The sequence below is a fragment of the Tachysurus vachellii genome, chromosome 6 (assembly GCF_030014155.1).
Source record: "Tachysurus vachellii isolate PV-2020 chromosome 6, HZAU_Pvac_v1, whole genome shotgun sequence".
Taxonomy (NCBI): domain Eukaryota; kingdom Metazoa; phylum Chordata; class Actinopteri; order Siluriformes; family Bagridae; genus Tachysurus; species Tachysurus vachellii.
In genome coordinates, this window is record NC_083465.1 from 7,964,948 (window position 1) to 7,987,184 (window position 22,237).

Below are 22,237 nucleotides of genomic sequence, written 5' to 3' on the forward strand. Positions count from 1 at the left end.
TAGTACATTTCTCAGTAGCATTACAGGAAGAAGTGTAGTGTGTATGCTTGATGATTTAACAGCGTACAACATGTGGCGGCGTGATGGGTATTGATAGTAATACTTCCCACTGGAACTGCCTGACATTACTTGCAGCTTTCTTCAGCCCATTGCACTTGTCTTCTCTCTACTGAATGGCAAATAAAACAGCCATCTCGTTTACACCGCTCTTCGGTGTCTGTGTTCTGCCACCAGCTACACATATACAGTATTGCAAAACACACATTACACAGATTACACATATTACACAGATAATTTGCCTTGTAAAACACCTAGTTTATGGTTTTGATTTTAGTTTTGTTTCAGGTCTAGTTGTTTGTGTTGTATTTTATAATATAAATTGTCTGCTCTAATTCCCAATGTGAATTCCTGCAGTTATCAAATTAATTTGTTTTTTAAATTAAAATGGGCACTCTGCTGTAATTTGAGGGTATTCACATTAAAATTGTAAGAAGGGTTTAGGAATTACAGCTTCTGCCTCGTTATTTAGGGACCAAAAGTAACTGCCTCAAAAGCTATTTCATGGGCTGCATGGGCTATTCCCTGGTTAATCCATCATCAATTGAGCAGATAAAAGGTCTGGAATTGATTCCAGGTGTGGCAGTTTGGGAGCTGTTGCTGTGAATCCCAACATGCCGTCAAAGTGACTATCAGTGGAAGTGAAACAGACCATCATTAGGATGAAAAACCAGAAGAAATCTTTCAGAGTTAGCAGAAATGTTAGGAGTGGCCAAATCAACAGTTTTGTACATTCTGAGAAAAAAGAATGCACTGGTTAGCTCGGGAACTTAAGCTTTAATTGTATGTATTCATTTATTTATTTGTATTATTTTTTCTTCTTCTTCTAATTATATATTTAATTCTTTTTCTTTTCTCTCTTCCGTTTCTTACTTCTTTAAAGCTGCTTTGAGACAACTGAGTATTGTTAAAAGCGCTATACAAATAAATTGAATTTGAAAATACTTAGGGTTCACTACAAGGAGCAAACCATTAATCAGCCTCAAAAATAGAAAAGCCAAATTAGACTTTGACGAAAAACACCTAAAGAAGCCGGTACAGTACTAGAACAGCATTCTAGCAGTGGGAATGCATGGCTTCCAATGGCACTGGGTCACTAGTGTTTGTTGATGATGTGACAGAAGACATAAGGAGCTGGATGAATTATAAAGTGTATAGGGATATACATTCTGCTCAGATTCAGGCAAATGCTGCAAAGTTGATTGGATGGTACTTCACAGTACAGATGGACAATGATCCAAAACTAACCCAGGAGTTTTTTAAGCCAAATAATGACCAAGTCAATGACCAGATCTCAACCCAATCGAGCATGCATTTCATTTTCTCAAGGCCGAAAGCCCCACAAGCAAGCAATAACTGAAGACCACTGGAAAAACAGAGTTTGGTAATGTCCATGGGTTCAAGACTTCAGGAAAAAACTGGCTCCAAATGATTCTCAACAAAGCATGAACATTTTATTTATGGTAATGTTAATTTGTTCCAATTACATTTGAGCCCATGAAATGAGGTAACTCCTATTAAAATGGTTGCAATTCCTAAATGTTTCATATTATATTTTTGTTCAGCCACTCTAATTAAACCTGAAAGTCTGCTCTTCACTTGCATCTCAGTTTTTTCATTTCAAACATGTGGTGGCATGCATAGCCCAAATCACAAAGATTGTGTCACTGTCCAAATAATTCTGAGCCTAACTGTATATATTAATCTGATGTGAGTATATTGCCAGACGCCAGTGGCGAGAGCACAGCAGTGGGGTGGAGTGTGAAAATTTAGGCAAGTTGAAAACAAGTCACGCAAATTTTTGTGTGTAGAATTGGACACCATCACATCGCCACAGAAAATACTAGCGATCATAAACAAATATATATTAGACTGGAAATAATGTATGAATAATAAGAGTCAATATATATATATATATATATATATATATATATATATATATATATATATATATATATATATATATATATATATATCCAGTGTGTGTGTGTGTCAGTTATATAGCCTTGTCCTTATAACTCTCATCTAAAATATGGATGCTTTCTTCATTGCCTTTTTTTTCCAACAGGATTTTCAGGATTCTTCACTTGCTCTTTTACGTGAGTGGTCACACCTGGAAATATAATTACTCATTATTATTTTTTTTTTCATTAATATAGTCTGGCCTATACACAGATAAGCCCTAACATGAAATCCACCAGGCTAATGTATAGGTCCCACAGTCCCTGCCCTAACAGCTTTGACCTGTTGAGACATGGACTCCACAAGTTTGTGGTATCTGCCACCAATATGTAAACAGCAGATCCTTTAAGTTGCGAGGTGGGGTCTCAATAGAAGGGACATGTTTGTCCAGTGTATCCCTGTGTACCTCATGCACTGTTTGTTTGACACCTATTTATTACAGCTAGTATTATAGTAGTTGTACGTGGTATCCGACCAGATGCACCTGCATTTGCTCTCCATGTGCATCAATGGCCCTTGAGTACCTATGACCCTCTTGCCGATTCACTGGGTTTCCTTCCTTCCTTCCTTCCTTCCTTCCACTTTTACTAACCTCTGAATAATAGGAAACACCCCACAAGAGCTTTTGGCCCTTATTCCTGCCAATTTTTCAGGTTATAACATCAACTTTGAGAATTGTCTATAATTTGCTTGAGATTATCAATGTTATTATGTCACCTCAGGGGGTTTTAATGTTATGGCTGATTAGTATATATTGAGTTATATAACATGCCAAATTTAAATATGCAAATCGTCAGTGGTAAATCCAATCCAAATCGGTCGACCACCATTGGCACTGTTGACCTACAGCTTGGTGGACCTGGGATCGAACTCACAACCTTCCGATTGGTAGCACAACACCTTAACCACTAGGCTACCAAATGCCAAAGCTGGTACAATGACAGGAAAAGGTAGAGAGCTAGCGGACAGCGGAAGGTAAATATACTGTGTGCGCAGGAGATGGGTGGAAGGGGAGCAAATTGGAAGGGGATACAAACTGTTTTATTATTATTGTGTGGAGTTTGGTGGTGGATGTTGAAAAAGAAAGAATGCTGTGAGGAAATCAGACAGAAGCTGAAACAGTTGGGAAGCTACAGCAAAAATGATCAGGGAGACAGGTAGGAGTGTGCTAGGTATGTCATCTGGAAGGAGAAACAAAAATAATGAAAAATGGTTGTGGAGCGAGGATGTACAGGACTCAGATACAAATATTTCGAGGAGCTGATGAATAAGGAAAATCAGAAGGAAAGACAGGAAGAAAAGGTGAATATTGCAGAGCAGGATATTTCAAAGGTTAGAAAGGATGAGGTCAGAGGCTCTGAGGTGAATCAAGAGTAAAGCGGTTGGTCGAGATGACATACCTGTGAAGTTATGGAAGTATCTAGGAGAGACAGCAGTGGAGTTTCTATCCAGATTGTTCAACAGGATTTAAGAGAATAAGAAAATGCCTGAGGAATGAAGGAAAAGTGTTCTATTGCTGATCTTTAAGAACAAGGGTGATGTGCAGAGTTGTAGCAACTACAGAGATATAAAGTTGATGAGCCAGACAATGAAGCTGTGGGGAAAAAATAGTGAAAGCTAGGATGAGAAAGGAAGTGGATATTTGTGAGCAGCAGTATGGCTTCATGCAGAGAAAGAGCACTACTTTTGCAATTTTTGCTCTGAGAATGTTAATGGAGAAGTACAGAGATGGATAGAATTAGCTGCACTGCCTCTTTGTGGATTTAGAGAAAGGGTATGACAGGGTGCCCAGAGAGGAGCTGAGAGGATCTCGGGGTGACAGAAGTACATCAGATTTGCTCAGGATATTTAATAGAGGAGTATGACAGCAGTGAAATGTGCTTTTGGTCAGACAGAGGAGTTAAAGGTGGAGGTGGGGCTACATCAAGAATCGGCTTTGAGTCCCCCCTTGTTTGCTATGGTAATGGACAGGATGACAGATTAAGTCAGACAGGAATCTCTGTTGACAACAGATGCATACGCTGTGGTAACCCCTAGTGGGAAAAGCTGAAAGTAGAAGACTTTATGCAGTGGCATTTTAAAACATAGTATTCAGAAACAATCAGCATGCAAAACCATGATCTACTACCTGGAAAAACCATTTAGTGTAAGCTCCATTTGCAATGTCCGGTCTTGAGCTGCATAATGCAGCAGATCAGACTCCAAAACAGGAGGGTGAATCTGGGGAATAAATCTAGAAAACAGTGCAGGGGCTAGCTGAGCCCAGTCTGAATAAAAAAAGAATAAAAAAGCATTAATTACCGACTTGTACATGTATAGAAACAAAAAACAACAAACAATATATTGTCAAATACTGACATTTTATACTATTTTGCAAATTATTTTTAAAGTCATTTTAAAGTCTGATTATAACCAAAACTAAAAAACACAAAAAACTGTTTTTAAAGATAGCATTCAAATTACACGAAAGACACCCCATGTACCTCAATATTTGTAGCCTAATCTAGTTATGGTAAAACAGTATCGTTTTTTGATCAGATTTTCAAAGACTATATTTTTGCAATGACATTAAACCGACATTAGTGTAAATAATTCTTAAATGATTCAGTAAATTGTTCTGCTTTCTAGATTTCATTTCTTTATAAAATTTTCTAAGAACCATTTGCAACAAGCAGCAGAGCAGTTTAAACATTAGCAAGCCTAATTCAAGTTACAGATAGCCGATAAATTGTTAAATGTTCACAGATCTTCTGGCCAAGCACAAACATGTCATCAGCTACAAACAGCACAGTTTGGTTTGAAAAAGATTATCTGCTGTATGCAGTATATGTCCTGGAAATACTACTGAAAGCTAGCAAGCTGTGTTTGTTCGAATAAAAGATGACTGCTTCTACTGGGCATGTCTTTAAATATTAAGTGATATTTACTTCAAGACTATCTGCTCCTATACTTTTGCTTGTTCACACTGCTTGCTGTAGATAGACTTTGGACTAGACGTTAAACACAAAAAGATAAATATTCTCACCTGGTTGCAGATCATAAAGGCCCTTTACCACACTTGCCATGGTTGATGGTTTAACTTGAAATGGCATTGCATCAGCTTTCTTAAGTAGACCTAATGGAACATATTAAAACAAAGAATAAATAACAAACAGTATTTACATACATGACAAATTATATGTTAAATATTTGGGTGTAGTGGATAGAGTAAATATTCTTAAATCTTATTAAATCAGTGGTGTGTTAGTCAAGTCAAGTCAAGAAGATTTTTTTGTCATTTCAACCATATATAGCTTTTGCAGTACACAAGTGAGATGAGAGAACGTTTCTCCAGGACCATGGTGCTACATAAAACAAAGACAGAGCTAAGGACTTAAGTAAGTAGTCCTAGCCACATTAAATGCATCTGTGCAACAGTGCAAGAAGACAAAAATACAGTGCAGGACAAAGAGAAAAGAGAAGAAATGATATTAAAGAATTTAGACTTTTCATGCTTCACCTAAATACTTTGTGGGAAAATCCATTGTTAAAATGTATTATGTATTACAGTTTTTCTCAACTACTTTCAGTCATTTCTCAGATCAGAATTGAAGTTTGCAGATCTCCAAGTGCATTTCTCAAAACAACACGTACAAACTGCACAACATAGTGGATAACCGGAAAATACGTGTCACTTGCTCAAAATGCTTTGTCTATCGTGCAAAAGCGTGTTTTTTCATCAATCATTGTCTCAGAGGCAGCAGAATCCCATGTCATTTTTTCAACAATGTGAACGTGACAGGCAAAATTATTAGTCAAGTAGAACATCATATTCAGTTTTAGTTATTTAACCTGTTTTAGTTATAAACCTGACTCAAGTCAGGTTTTGATGACTAGAAACTACTAAATTACCGTACTGGTGTGTGTCATAATTTACAATGTCCCTCCGGTAAAAAAAGAAGTTACTCTTGCAAACCATTGTGCATCAACCAGGTGTTACAGTAATTTACATGGTATGAATAGATGATTTTTCTGATTGATTCCATCTAACCTCATCTAACCAATCAACATCGACCCACGTAACAGTATATGGAAGAATTGAAACAAAAGATCAGACTGTATTCACATTTTTATTGTACTGTCAATAGTGGTACTTACAGAAAACAAAGGAAACTACACATAGGCTATTTACTGACAAATGGAAACCTGAAAAAGTGGGAAAAACTATACATGTACAACAGAAGGTAAAGGTGAAATTACATGCCAGTTTTCCTATGCGTCATGTCGGTCATGTGTGTTGGCCCACAGGTTCTCATCCACATCACAACATATATTTTCCCTTGCTATGCACGGTGGAAAGAATCTTCTTGAGTGCCTAATCCAGCCTCTGCATGTATCTGCTGAGATGTCCTCACATGCTGCATCCATGGCAGCCAGCAGTGTCATCCGCGTATGTGGCTGATGATCATAAACCTTCCACCTCCAAGCCGAGAAAAACTCTTCGATTGGGTTCAGGAACGGGGAGTAGGGTGGAAGGAATTCAATCAGCATCTTGCGGTGGTGGACAAACCACTGCCTGATGTTGTCAGAGTGATAGAAACTGACATTGTCAGTTTTCACGTATTACTACATACTTTGGTAGATCATCTCGATTGAGGTCCCTCTCATCTTCAGGAATGACATTTCTATAGAGATTGTCTAAGAATGTAAGGAGATGCTGTGTGTTGTACGGTCCCATAATAGGAATGAGCTAGCACAACTTCTGAAATAGCAGCACACATAGTGATGTTTCCTCCACGTTGGCCTGGGACATCAACAGTAGCTCTCTGGCCGATTAGATTTCTACCACGCCTTCTGCCTTTGGCCAGGTTGAAGCCAGCCTCATCCAAGTATATGAAGTTGTGAGGTGGTTCTCTTGATTCCTGATTATACCTCGTTTTGTTCCATCATGCTCATTACCACAATGTTGTCATTGTTATGGCAGCATTCATTGTTATGGTTGCCATGTTATCTTTGTATTTACAACCACTGTATGTCTTGTTTGGTATGTGAGCAAGATAGAAGGTATATGAGAGTAAGCAAATTTGTGTACAATTTCATTATTTTCATATCACAAATTTCATGCCCAAAATTGTAACTTCATATCATAAAAACTATAAAATCACATAACTCACAGAGCATTATGCAAATTTATGTCATTGGTGAAGAAGATGGCTTACACACCACCCTAATGCTATGATTGAAGGAAACATTTTGGGATTGGCCTAGAATCAAGTTGAGTTAAGTCAAAGACATCACAGAGAGATCATGCTTGTGTCTAACATGTGCCTAACAGGTTTACTCTGCTCAGTGAAGCGGCCAGTGAGAAAAAAAGAGCGGAAATAGCCATGCTAGGCTAATTATGAGTAAAACTGAGGTGTGTTTGATGCAGTAAAATGCTTTGGCACAGTCGCAATGTGCCCAATGTTTGCAGGTCGCAATGTGCCCAATTCAGCAGGTTATGGTTGTTGCAGGTTGTGGTTGCTAAATGTTTTTCCACAGAAAGATTTTCCACTGTAGGAAAATACACAAATTAATATGCAGCAAAGACTTCATGAATTATTTTAATTTAAAAACAGAATATTAGGCAGAAAATTTCACTAAATTAAAACCTGATCATTTGATAGCAAATACTGTTGTTAATAACATTACTATATCTGATCAGTGCTTATGGTTCAAGAGACTTTACTTCCATCGGTTTGTCTGACAAGACACAAGTGCTTGTATAATAAGGACTACATGCAGCCAGAAGTAAGCTTTCTGATTACAAAGTAACTCTGGTCTTTCTATTTCATCATGTGCAGCAGCAGGGGCGATTCTAGAATTTTCATTTTAGGGGTGCTCAGCCCCCAGGGTAGGGTTGTATACTACTAACCTTATTGCAATCCACTATTCCATTGTATTCCCTGAATTTCACTGTAAAAAAATCACAAATCCCTTTACTCTTACTCTAATATATGTATCATGATACACTAATGATTCATATATATAATTAAAATTATGTTTAATAATACAAAACAAAATAACTCCACATGATGTTTCTCTCTCTGTGCCATTTAGTGCTTTCAGACAATATAATGATGTGTGTCTTTAATCATTTCTGTGCATGGCTGCATATTTGTAATGCCGAAATACACAATAATATGTTTTACATTTTAAAAGGTCAATTAAAATAAATCATGGTCGTTTTCTAAAGTATGTTTTCATGGGTGTTAATCACTTCATTTTTGTTGGAAGAAAAAACAACTATCACACTGTGATAAGGGCTGAAGTTAAACGCAGCGAAGACGCATTGGATGAGAAACCGAACTGTGTATTGGTCCAGTAAACTACAATTACAAGAACTGCACCGATGCAGAGGTCATATCATAGCAATCCATCAATAAAAGCACACACACCTTGTACTCTCTGATGTTTGCTCTGCTCGGCATCCCTGCAGATTGAAAAACGCGCTGAATCCACGCAGACTCAGTTCAGGGGAGGAGCCGAAACATTACGCAGCTTGTCGCCGCTTCAAATGTGTTTTTAAAGGGGACTGAAGTGATCAAAAAATAATTAATCAAAAAAATTTTTAGGGGGGCTGGGCAGAAGTTTAGGGGGTCTAAAGCCCCCTAAAAAGGGCCTAGTGACGCCCCTGTGCAGCAGTAAAAGACATTGCTGTAATTGTTAACTCCGGTCTCTCATTTGAAGCTTACATAAATTGTGTCACTAGAGTAGCCTTCTTTTATCTCAGAAATATTGCTAAAATAAGAAATATAATGTCAGTACATGATGCAAAACCCTCTAGGTTTGATTGTTGTAATGATTTAATGTATGGGTGTTCCTGTAGGTGCACAAGCAAGCTCCAGTTAGTCTAGAATGCAGTATCTAGAGTCCTAACTAGAAAAAACATTGCTCGTATCTTAGGGGCTTTTTACACCTGGTCACTTCATGCATTTTCTGTGATGGGTTAGCTATCCGATTGAAAAAGGCCAGGTCTAAATGCCCTCCGAAATGTTTTCGAGACGGATATAAATCCGATCGTTCAAACCACTTCAGGAGGTGGTCTGGGGCGCATTTCAGATGAAACTGGACAGGTGTAAATGAATGTGGTTGTTCAATCCACATACGTCAGCGCTATACTCCTCCTAAATGGAAGTACGTCACTCGCAAGTGATCTTTCACCCAGGTGTCTTATTGGGTATTAAAATGCACTGCTGCCGCCAGCAAAAATGCAGCAAACAGTAAATGCTGTTTTTTGTAGCATAACCGTCGTAACAAGTTTTTTCGTCTTCTTTTTGATTGCATTCTGAAAACCGCATATACCAAAGCCTGTTCCATTTCAATTATCCCCCGGAAATGAGGCAAAATATATTTGCATTTTGGGCGGGAGTAAAAAGATCGCATTGATATCCGATTCGCCAAGACGCATTTATGTGGCCTAATGTAAATAGAACAGTTTTAACAAATCAGATCGCTATCGGATCCAAGAAAACACATGAAGTGACCAGGTGTAAAAAGGCCCTTATCTTCTGGTGGGCCTTCAATTTTGATTTGAGCTTGTCAGATTTCCTAGAATAAATTCCATGGATACCATGATTAAATTTCTGGTATTTTTAGCTGACTTTGAATTACTGTAAGCTACTTTGCAGGCTATCACCAGCAAGTGCAGTATCTGTAATTTTCTATCACTGTTGACCTTAATCAGACACCTCCTGCACTGGAAAACTACAGTGGGGCAAAAAAGTATTTAGTCATTTTGTAAACATGTATACATTAAAAAAAATGTATAATCGTTGATATTAAGGTAATTTATTATTTATAAATGATTTCTTTGTTTATAGAAAACTTATAAACACTTTAAAAAATCATGGTACTTTAAATTTAAAAGAGAAAGTGTGGTGGGCTGATAAGGGAACAATGCCACTGTTTACAGCAACCATAGTAAAAGAACAGGAACTAATTGTCTCACGGATGTTCCTTGACATCTAAATTAAATCTAAATGTGAACCACTAAATGAAATGTCAAGTCAAGTCAAGAAACTTTTTCTGTCATTTCAAACACTATGTAGCTGTTGCAGTATACAGTGAAATGAGACAATGTTTCTCCAGGACCATGGTGCTACATGAAAACAAAGACAGAGCGAAGTCTTTTAAGTAAGTCCTAGCCACATAAAGTACAACTGTGCAACCTGGGGCAAACAGTGCAGGACAAGACAAACAAGACAGACAAGACAGTGCAGGACAAAAAAACAAATTATGTCATTCAGACAAAATGTCATTCAGGAATAATTTAAACATTATAATATTAGTCAAACTGCAGTGGTATGAGCATAATAACCAAAGCAGTTCATTTCACAAATGCAAACTGATATGTAAAAAAGAACTTACATATTAACGTATTAATATGTTTCTCTGCAACATGAGCTGAGAAAAGGTCCATAAGGTCATCCTTCAAGTTTCTGTTCAGCTTAGTTTCAATGTAGCACTTGTTCTTTAAAACAAAATGTGAACAAAATTAAAATACAAAATCAAGTAGGTTCACTTACATTATTATAAACACATTATTGTTAAAAATAAATAACTTATGTTCAGTTCTGTTAAACATGAAAAGAACCAAAAAGAGCAATTTACCATATAAATGAACACGGGAATGATGCACTGCATTGCAGCCATGTATTGAGTGAAAGCAATATTGAAGTTTTCAACAAAACTTTCAGGTCGGCTTTCCTTTAACAATAAACAGAGAAAATTTATGTAATTACTAAAACCACCATTATTGTGAAAGCAGGACAGATTTTTCCAACAAAAAGTCTTTAAGTGAATATGTGAACACATACATGCAACTCTTGGCACACTTGCTGTAAATGAGATGTTATCTTCCATATCAGGTCCCTGTACAGCTGTTCGGAGTATTGCTGACACACACACTTATAAACATGACTAAAGAAAAATAAATAGCTTGATTACATGTTTGTATATTTACAACAAAAATAATGAACTGCATAAAACGGGGTGAGACTATTATAGTCTATGAAATTATACATACTCAAATAAACCGTGTTTTTGAACCCTTTAGAAAGTTATATATTTCTGCATAAATATGACCCAAAACATCATCAGATTTTCACACAAGTCCAAAAAGTAAATGCAATTTATGAGTCAAAAATATTAAACTATTTCATTTACTTACTGAAAAAATGACCCAGCATTACATATCTGTGACTGGAAGAAGTATGTGAACCTTTGTTCAGTATCTGTTGTGACCCCTTGTGCAGCAATAACTGCAAGTAAGGTTTCTGGTAACTGTTGGTTGGTCCTGCACAATGGCATGAAAGAATTGTAGCATATTCCTCAGTATAGAACAACTGTCCTCACATGAACTGCATGCTTCAGGTCCTTCTTTTTTTTTGGATTAAATTTAGACAGACCTGGGTGGTTGTGGTCAATGTGTCAATGGGTTGCGGAGATAAAAACAGACCCAAATGCAGGATAGCTAAAATAAAATGATTTATTAATAATTTAATACTTAATACATAATACAAAATTTAATACAAAATACTTGAAAAAATGTGACAAGAGACAAGGATTTATGACTAAATACTAAAGACAATTAGACACATAAGGGTCAGGTGTGCTTAGGTGGGAAGGAATAGACAAGGGCGGGGCAGACACGTAAACACGAATGTAAACAAAAAAGCACATGGCCAAAGTCCGGGCTAGATCCTAACACGTTGTCTTTGTTTATGGTCCTGGACATATAACAATTCATGGACATATGCAATGCCATTCATGTTCCATGAATGATTGCAAGCTGTTCTGTACTAGATGCAAAAATACAGGCCCAAAGCATGTTACTACTACCATCATGTTTTACAGATTGTATAAGATTATTATGCAGGAATGCAGTATTTTCCTTTCTCCAAAAATACCACTTCTCATTTAAACCAAAAGTTTTATTTTGGTGTCATTCGTCCAGAAATTATTTTAGAAAGGCCTTTAGTTGCTTAGATGTTACCCTGGGTTCATTTTGATCCAACTAACTATAACATGTCTTGCTTTTGGAGATCTTTGTTGGTTGATCACTTCTGGGGAGGGTATAAAATTTCTACAGAATCTGTCTGACTATAGATTTCTGAAATAGAAAACTCTTTAGAAATGGTTTTGTAACCTTTTCCAGCCTGATGAGCAATAATAACTCTTAGAAATAATATCATAAATCTAGCCATGGGGGTCACAGTCCAGTGACTTCTGTGCCGGTCCCAAGCCCGGATAAATAGAGAGGGTTGCGTCAGGAAGGGCATCCGGCATAAAACATTGCCAAATCTAACCATGCGAGTTGTCAGTAAGAATTTCATACCGGATCGGTCGAGGCCCGGGTTAACAACGACCGCCATCGGCGCCGTTGACCTACAGGGCGCCGGTGGAAATTGGGCTACTGTTGGTCGAAGGAGTAGAGGAGGGAGGAGAGTGCACAGACAGAGAGAGAAGAGGAAAGGTGAGTGTAGGACAGAATAGGGACTCTGAATGTTGGTACTATGACAGGGAAAGAGCTGGCTGATATGATGGAGAGAAGGAAGGTGGATATACTGTGTGTACAGGAGACCAAGTGGAAGGGTAGCAAGGCTCGTATTATAGGAGCAGGATTCAAGCTGTTTTATTATGGTGTGGATAGTAAGAGAAATGGGGTAGGTGTGGTCCTGAAGGAGGAGTTTGTGAGGAATGTTCTGGAGGTGAAGAGAGTGTCAGACAGGGTGATGAGTCTGAAGTTAGAGATTGAAGGGGTGATGTTGAATGTTGTTAGTGGTTATGCCCCACAGGTAGGTTGTGAGTTAGAGGAGAAAGAGAGATTCTGGTGTGAATTCGATGAGGTGATTGAGAGTATTCCCACGGGTGAGAGAGTGGTGATAGGAGCGGATTTTAATGGACATGTTGGTGAGGGGAACACAGGTGATGAGGAGGTGATGGGCAGGTTTGGAGTTAAGGAAAGGAACCTTGAAGGACAGATGGTAGTAGACTTTGCTAAGAGGATGGACATGGCTGTGGTTAACACGTATTTTCAGAAGAGGGAGGAACATAGAGTGACTTACAAGAGTGGAGGTAGGAGAACACAGGTAGACTACATCCTTTGTAGAAGAGGCAATCTGAAAGAGATTAGTGACTGTAAAGTGGTAGTGGGAGAGAGTGTAGCCAGACAGCATAGGATGGTGGTGTGTAGGATGACTCTGATGGTCTATAAGAGGAAGAGGTCAAAGATAGAGAAGAAAACTAAGTGGTGGAAGCTGAAAAAGGAGGAATGTTGTGAGGAATTTAGACAGAAGTTGAGGCAGGCTCTGGGTGGTCAGGTAGTGCTGCCGGATGACTGGGAAACTACAGCAGAAGTGATCAGGGAGACAGGGAGAAAGGTGCTGGGTGTGTCATCTGGAAGGAGGAAAGAAGATAAGGAGACTTGGTGGTGGAATGAGGAAGTTCAGGATAGTATACAGAGGAAGAGATTAGCCAAGAAGAAGTGGGATATGGACAGGACTGAAGAGAATAGACAGGAATACAAGGAGTTACAGCGCAGAGTGAAGAGGGAGGTGTCTAAGGCCAAGCAGAAGGCATATGATGAGTTGTACACTAGGTTAGACACTAGAGAAGGAGAGAAGGACTTGTACAGGTTAGCTAGACAGAGGGATCGAGATGGGAAGGATGTGCTGCAAGTTAGAATTATTAAGGATAGAGATGGAAGGGTGCTCACAAGTGAGGAGAGTGTACAGAGGAGATGGAAGGAATACTTTGAGGAGCTGATGAATGAGGAAAATCAGAGGGAAAAAAGAGTAGAAGGGGTGAACTCTGTGGAACAGGAAGTAGATAAGATTAGAAAGGATGAAGTCAGGAAGGCCTTGAAGAGGATGAAAAGTGGAAAGGCAGTTGGCCCTGACGACATCCCGGTAGAGGTCTGGAAGTGTCTAGGAGAGGCAGCAGTGGAATTTTTAACTAGTTTGTTCAACAGGGTATTAGAAAGTGAGAGGATGCCTGAGGAATGGAGAAGGAGTGTGTTAGTGCCGATCTTTAAGAATAAGGGTGACGTGCAGAGTTGCAGCAACTATAGGGGGATAAAGTTGATGAGCCATACAATGAAGTTGTGGGAAAGAGTAGTGGAAGCTAGGTTAAGGAAGGTGGTGGAAATTTGTGAGCAGCAGTATGGCTTCATGCCGAGAAAGAGCACAACAGATGCAATTTTTGCTCTGAGAATGTTGATGGAGAAGTATAGGGATGGTCAGAAGGAGTTGCACTGTGTGTTTGTAGACTTAGAGAAGGCGTATGACAGGGTGCCAAGGGAAGAGCTGTGGTACTGTATGAGGAAGTCAGGAGTAGCAGAGAAGTATGTCAGAGTGGTGCAGGACATGTATGAGAGGAGCAGGACAGTGGTGAGGTGTGCTGTAGGTCAGACAGAGGAGTTTACAGTGGAGGTGGGACTGCATCAGGGATCGGCTCTGAGCCCCTTCCTGTTTGCTATAGTGATGGACCAGTTGTCAGAGGAGGTCAGACAGGAGTCTCCTTGGACGATGATGTTTGCAGATGACATTGTGATCTGTAGTGAGAGCAGGGAGCAGGTGGAGGAAAACCTGGAGAGGTGGAGGTTTGCGCTGGAGAGAAGAGGAATGAAAGTCAGTCGTAGTAAGACTGAGTACATGTGTGTGAATGAAAGGGAGGGAAGTGGAATAGTAAGGTTACAGGGTGAAGAGGTGAAGAAGGTACAGGAGTTTAAGTACTTGGGGTCAACAGTCCAGAGTAATGGAGAGAGTGGGAAAGAAGTAAAGAAGCGAGTGAAGGCAGGTTGGAGTGGGTGGAAAAAGGTGTCAGGAGTTCTGTGTGATAGGAAAATATCAGCAAGAATCAAGGGGAAGGTGTACAGGACAGTGGTGAGACCGGCCGTGCTGTATGGTTTAGAGACAGTGACACTGAAGAAGAGACAGGAGTCAGAGCTTGAGGTAGCCGAACTGAAGATGTTGAGGTTCTCTTTGGGTGTGACAAGATAGGACAGGATTAGGAACGAGTACATCAGAGGGACAGCCCATGTTGGACGTTTGGGGGACAAAGTTAGGGAGGCGAGATTAAGATGGTTTGGACATGTTCAGAGGAGGGAGAGTGAGTATATTGGTAGGAGAATGTTGGACATGGAGCTGCCAGGCAGGAGGCAAAGAGGAAGGCCAAAGAGGAGGTATATGGATGTAATTAATGAGGATTTGAAGCTAGTGGGTGCAAGTGTTGAGGATGCAGAAGATAGGGTTAGGTGGAGAGAGATGATTCGCTGTGGCGACCCCTGAAGGGAAAAGCCGAAAGAAGAAGAAGAAGAAGAAATAATGTCATAGGAAATGTTCATTGTTTGTGCCATGATCCACTTCCACAAACACACTTTGTGAATATCAGACTTTGACATATACCTGTTCTTTAAATAACGGCACAGTAAGGGCACTCACTGACACCTGATTTTCATCCCATTGATTGAAAACACATGGACTCTTATTTGACCTTCAAATTAAATATTAATCCTAGACATCACATACTAGTGCCACTCACAGATATGTAATATTAAAACATTTTCCTGAATAAAAAAAATTACTGCATATTTGTCTGATTTGTTTTATTGCGTTCACATTGTCTGCTTTTAGGATTTGTGTGAAAATTTGCTTATGTTTTGGGACATATTTATGCAGAAATATACAAATATTTAAAGGGTTCACAAAATTTCAAGTGACACTGTACACGTGTATACATAATAATAATAATAATAATAATAATAATAATAATATATTTCTAAAGACTGCAAAATGTATACAGTTGTTATAATGTTAATTGCAGCAGGACCGAGCCTCCAAATACTTTGGAGGACTCAATTTGTCAAATTTGCAAAAAGATGGTACAAGCAAATACATCAGACACAAAGAAAATACATACGTCCTATGTTTTTGGAATAAAGTAGCACTGTCAGAATAAACTTCATGTTCAATAAACCAACATACTAACATGAATGACAGTCAGCATGATGAGAGTCTAATTGACCTTATATTTATTTATGTACAAAGTCATACATTCAGAGCTAAAATATAAATAGGCTATAAATTACAATGTAAGAGTGGCTTTTCTGGCATTGATTAGAAGACAACACCAACCAACAAATAAGGGGAGACCATAAAGTTTTCTGAGCGAACAAGGGGAGACAATGAAGTTTTACAAGAATGACGGAAACAGATTTCACTTCAAATTAACCAAAACCTTTTTTGCTTTTCTCTTTGCCAATTCCACCAGTACCTCTCTGAACAATGAATGTGACACTCTACATTTAAATATACAGTATATAAGGTAATTTGAATAGAGCATTTTTAGAACATATTTGAGGGTGGTATCCATGCAAAAGTAAAGGATTTTTCACCTGTGCACTATTTTAAAGATAAAAATTTATGAAGTAGAAACAGCATGCAGGTATACCCAAGGTATTAAAAAACATTCCATTTTTGTGTGCATGCATACTTTGACTCTGGAATCAATACAAAGTTTTATAAATGGGGACCCAAGTCCTATAGATTTGATATATACAAGTTTTAAAGTTGTAAACAAGCTTCATGTAATGCTTCTGCAACACAAATTAACCTAAAAATCACCAACCTGTAAATCTGTTCATAGGAGATACAACTATATTTCACAGGGCTTTGAGTCAGCAGCTGTTCAACTGCTTTTTCCAGCCTTGGCCAGTACGATTCTTTGTAGTCCTCTGCTGTCATTGTATTCATCACTAAACAACCAACAGATTTCAAATGGTCAGTTAAACCATTTTTAATTTACATTCTTAAAAAAAAATCATCAATTGTCAATGTAACTACTGATACACTTAACCTTTTTATTTTCCAAAATGATTACTTCCTGTTACCTGTACATATTCCATAATAATTTACTAATGAGCTTTTCTAGTAGTTTGGTTGTATAAAATAACTTTCTATATACAATAATCTCTAGGCTTGTGAGATTGTGTGTATGATCCTATCACACCCCCAACCATCCCCAATGGCCGATAAGGAACACCTATAATATATTTTTTGCAGGGTAAGCATGAGCCTGGATTTTAGTGTCATGTGGACATATGATCATGCTCCATTCACAACATGCCTTTCAAGCAGTTGTAAAGGAACTGAAGTAGACAATCAGTAGATAATTTGGCCTATAATCTTTTCAGTGAACACTTAAATGGCCATTACCAAAGGGCAACATTTGAAACGCGGGGGTGGGGGATAGAAGCCTTTATTATCGGCCCATATACATTACAGCACAGTGGAATTCTTTTCTTCACATACAACCCAGACAGAGCCTTAACCATTTGAGCCACCACTGCCCCGAAATTTACAAGGAGTCCTATTTGGATAGGGTTTAGGATGCATCAGAGAAAGCTATTTTGTTCAAAGTCAGACAGCATAGCTATTATGGTTCAGGTTAAAAAAATATAACATTTAATGAAACAATTTATTTTTAAGATCATAAAACTAAAAGACACCACATTTTCCAACAGATAAACCAACTTGCCATAATAATAGTTGCAATCTGTTGCACATTACAGATACTACAGTTGTCTCCTGAGTCCTGCCCGATATTCTCTAGATTTGTAGCTCCGGTGCAAAAATAATAAAGCTAAAATAAGGTATACCTTGACTGACTGATGTTTGTACCCAAGGAAACAATATGTACATATTACAATTTACTTTTACTGTATTATACAACATTCATAAAAATGTAAGGCATATCTGGATAAACATCATTTTGTCAGCTGAAGAACTGCTAGTTAGTTATCTAACACTATGGTGTCTGCCTGTTTGTAATGTCAATTTTATAACTTCAAATACTCTTACAGAAATTACAGATTTTCTTTTGTTCAGTCATTGTTGGGCAACCACCACAGGCTGTAATTTTGTTGTTTTAGCTACATTAAGGTAACATAAAATACTGTTACTGTTTTAGACTTCTTGTGCTAATGAACGGAATTTAACACAACTGCAGTAAAGGCCTGACAGAGCATCATTAGAAACCCAGCATTTGGTGATGTTTATGGGTTCCAGGTGCTGTAATTCACCAGATTTAGATACATATGCGCTTAAATTAAACTGTAAAGTCAGTGTTTTGAGGTTATCTTCATTATTTAATTTCAATTAAAATATTCTGTGGCCCTGAGAATATAATATTTTTACTGGCGTGTTGATTTTAGCATATGATTTCACATGAATTAACTATGCTATTTCTATCAAGCAGTTCCACTGCAAGGGCTCAGTAACGTAAGTATTGCTTATGAAGCAAGAAAATTCATGCTGATTAGTTTACCCCAATTTACCTCATATCCATACCTGGATGTTATGAAGTACTGTAATTGCACACAAATAACGAATATAAACGTCCGCTGTACATTCATTAGCTTTGTGTGGTACAACAGTTAGGTCAAATGAAACGGACTTACTAAATTCAGAGAGATTAAAAGTCAGAATCCTCGCATTAGGTGGGCAACAACAATCAGCTTCCCTTTCTGAAGCGGAATCTTTGTGTGAGATCACAATCAGAATCGGTGTGAGTGATCAAACAATCACACTCACCTTCAGCGACTGGAATACAACTGGCTTCACCTGGCATCCGTGAGGTACAGTTTAAGTAACATATATTTTCATGGATTGTGGACATTGTGCATCTCTAAAACCCTACCCTCGTCCATTTTACTGCGAGCTGCAGAATTTTAATTACCTAATAAAACGATAATCTCAGTGATAAAAACGAGATATGTGTACAAATCCTACTACAATGCCGCGAAGCGTGCTGCAAAACTTTCATAGTTTTTTGCGAGATTTCACATTAAAAGTCACCCAAGTAATAGTAGTGGTAAAATTAATATCTAAACGTAGCATTAAATATCTAGCCGTGTTTCTGTGAAATAACAGAAACATTGTTTATGCTTAGCCATCATTATCAACTTCTGCTTAATTGTGGCTGATGTGAGTGGTTGGGGTATACAAAATGCATACACTACATATATTACACAAGCACTGTATAGTAACCGTGCAGGGCTCTCAAGTTTTGAAGACAGGCAAGAGCGACATCTCCAAGAACCCCACCCCAAAAAATAAAAAAAGCACTGGAGGGGCTGTGCTCGGATCACTGAGCACAATTTAACCAAATACGAAGTATTTATTCAATTTCTATTTATTAATTTATTTGTGTGTGTGTGTGTGTGTGTGTGTGTGTGTGTGTGTGTGAGAGAGAGAGAGAGAGAGAGAGAGAGAGAGAGAGAGATTATGACTGGTATTCTTTATTGTAAGTCTTTGTTACCTTTTTTGGACTCCTTTATCATTTGTAATGTTGGCTCCCATTTAAAACAGTTCGGCTCAAGCCTAGCCATTTTTAGGGTCATGATTGAGGACAATGTCCCGTCCAGAGACAAGCTGTTTTGTGTTGAGGTTTTGTTCAAACCGACCATCGAAAATACTCTTTGGGCATCAGCATTAGAATCAGGGCCGGCCCTGCGCATAGGCAGAATAGGCAAAGGCTAAGGGCGCCGCCCACCACTAGGGGCGCCCGGGCGCCCAAATTATTATTTTTATATATATATATAGCTATATATATATATATATATATATATATATATATATATATATATATATTTTTTTTTAAATGTATATGTATATATATTTTATTACCTGAGAAGTATTTTATTTATATATTTATTATATATATTTTATTGCTGTAAGAAAGGCAAGGAAAGCAAGGTCTCCGTAATATAGTTTTTTTAATATAGTTTGTGTGTGTTTCCGAAATATTTTCAAAATAAAGAAAAACAGGACAAAGCTGTGCAGTTTGTTTCTGTGTAAGTTTATGAACAAAATGATCGGAACACAATCGTCTGTGATTCCAGGGGCACCAGGTGAAATCTTGCCTAGGGCAGCAAATTGGCCAGGGCCGGCCCTGATTAAAATGTGGAAGCACTAAAACCATGCCTGCGATCTTTGATAGCCTCCCAATTTGATTCAATCCAATCACCAGGGGTCTATTACTCAGATGTTTTCTGGACCATCTCAGGGCCCCCAGTTTGAGAACCACTGGCCTAGACTACTTGTTCTGAGCAGATGTTGTCTGTGAACAGGCTGAAAAACTGTTAGCTAAGTTACAGACACTCATGAAAAACTCATGCTGATTATCTGGGAAAAATGTCATTGTTTGTGTCAAACAAGTTGTGAATTTGTTGTAACATTAAAATAGGAGATCATGACTTACTCTGTGCTTAAAGTGATGCTCGCAGCTCCAGTGGTTTTGGGTGTGTGAATGAGGATGATGCTGAACAATTCCAGGATATGCTTTTTTTCATTGGTTGTTGCGTTAAATCTTACCCAGATACAATAGTGCTATTTTCTGATTGGCTATTGTGTAGCCTCTTTTTTTTGAGTGGCTGATAAGTGTCAGGCTCGACTAAGAACTCCAAGGGAGGCCCGCTTGATTCCTGCCCGGTTCCATAGAGAGAGCATAGAGAGACATTTTGGGTGCTGCGGCATATTAAATATATGATAAATTGACCTTTATACATACCTAAACATTTGAGAAAGGTATTGGTGCATTAAATACTCAAGTGTGAATGTAGACCATAAAATATGGCAATTTTTTAGAAAATATGCTTCAACTTCAGGGATTGGCACCAAGCAAAATTAAACATACACATTGTAATTTTAGCAAAACTGTAATGTATTATACATCAAAATTTTCAATGGGCACTGTAAACACAGAAACAGAAAGAAGTAGCACACTTTGGCCCAAGTTGTCTGAAATTACTCAAAATGCGACCACACCCCCCCTTAATTCTGAATAATACCAAAAATGAACAATTCCACAATAGTTTCATTACAACAGAAAATTAGCTTAATGCACAGCACATCTTCACTCATCAGTATCATCCATATCACTATCATCTAAGCCATCATCCCATGTACCCATTTCCTCTGTTTCCTTTGAAACATTTGCACAATTTTGGCACTGACAAAAACCAGTACAAGACAGTCTTGAAGACATACATGAAGATCCTCCAGTCTCACATTTGCCTTGCTTGCAACTGCAGTGGACTACCTGCAAAACACTTTCAGGTGCAGGATTTCTAGTCATCCAGGTCACCATTAACTCCCCATCCTCAAAGTGCCATCCATTGCCAACAGGTGACGGGGTGACAATAAAGGCTACTACTACTACTATTATGGCTGCTTGATAGTTTGCCCTTTTGCAGTGTCGGTGCAGGGCATCACTTGTCGGGGGCATGGATAGTTCTGGCAAAGCCGATGATGCCATGCAGAATGCTTTGTATCTTGCATCATTCACATTTTCGGCAGATGACTGGCCATAGAGGTGGCACACATATTTGCAAAGTATGTCAAAAGTAGACTGTTCCAGGTTAAAACTTTTACCCAGATTTGTAAATGCATTCAGGTATTCTTCTTTCTCGCAAGCAACAGAAAATGCCTTTCTTCTGCCTTTGCCATAAAAAGCACTTGTAGAGTCGCACTTGTGGAGCGACCACTCTCCTCTGAACATTGACGGATCATCGGTAGAGACCGTCAAGAGCACAATTTCTTGGTGTTCATCTAGCGGAGAACCTCACCGGGTCACTCAACACCAGCTCCATCACCAAGAAAGCCCAGCAGCGTCTCTACTTCCAACGAAGGCTGAGAAAGGCACATCTCCCTCCCCCATCCTGACCATGTTCTACAGAGGGACCATTGGAGAGCACCCTGAGCAGCTGCATCACTGTCTGGTTTGGGAACTGTACCACCTCGGATCGCAAGACCCTGCAGCTGATAGTGAGGACAGCTGAAAAGATCATTGGAGTCTCTCTTCCCTCAATCATGGACACTTACACTACACGCTGCATCCGCAAAGCCAACAGCATTGTGGATGACCTCACACACCCCTCACACACACTCTTCACCCTCCTGCCATCTGGAAAAAGGTACCGAAGCATTCGGGTCCTCACCACCAGACTGTGTAACAGTTTCTTCCCACAAGCGATCAGACTTCTCAGTAACTGAACTGAACTGTGCTGAGCACAACATACACACGCACATCATCTGTATTGACTGCACAGACCTACACCAAATACACACACTTCCAATATACATCCATCAACCTGTTTACATGCTGCTTACATCCATCAAACTGTTTACATGCTGTT

General features: G+C 38.7%; 1 protein-coding gene across 5 annotated transcripts; it reads right to left on the reverse strand.

Moving 5' to 3' along the window:
* Positions 1-1,965: 1,965 nt before the first annotated feature.
* On the reverse strand, positions 1,966-18,857 carry cacul1 (CDK2 associated cullin domain 1). 5 transcript variants are annotated; one of them, XM_060871992.1, is made up of 9 exons: positions 18,633-18,857; positions 16,669-16,795; positions 10,857-10,959; positions 10,651-10,746; positions 10,408-10,510; positions 5,045-5,134; positions 4,148-4,286; positions 3,420-3,506; positions 1,966-2,170 (listed from the first exon to the last, which is right to left on the reverse strand). In XM_060871992.1, exons 1-8 carry the CDS (start codon positions 18,715-18,717, stop codon positions 3,464-3,466), a joined length of 786 nt encoding a protein of 261 aa, XP_060727975.1. In that variant the 5' UTR covers positions 18,718-18,857; the 3' UTR covers positions 1,966-2,170; positions 3,420-3,463. The 5 variants fall into 5 exon arrangements, with proteins under 5 accessions (XP_060727975.1, XP_060727976.1, XP_060727974.1 ...); XM_060871993.1 differs by lacking the exon at positions 3,420-3,506; XM_060871991.1 differs by having other exon boundaries at positions 1,966-3,506.
* Positions 18,858-22,237: the final 3,380 nt, after the last annotated feature.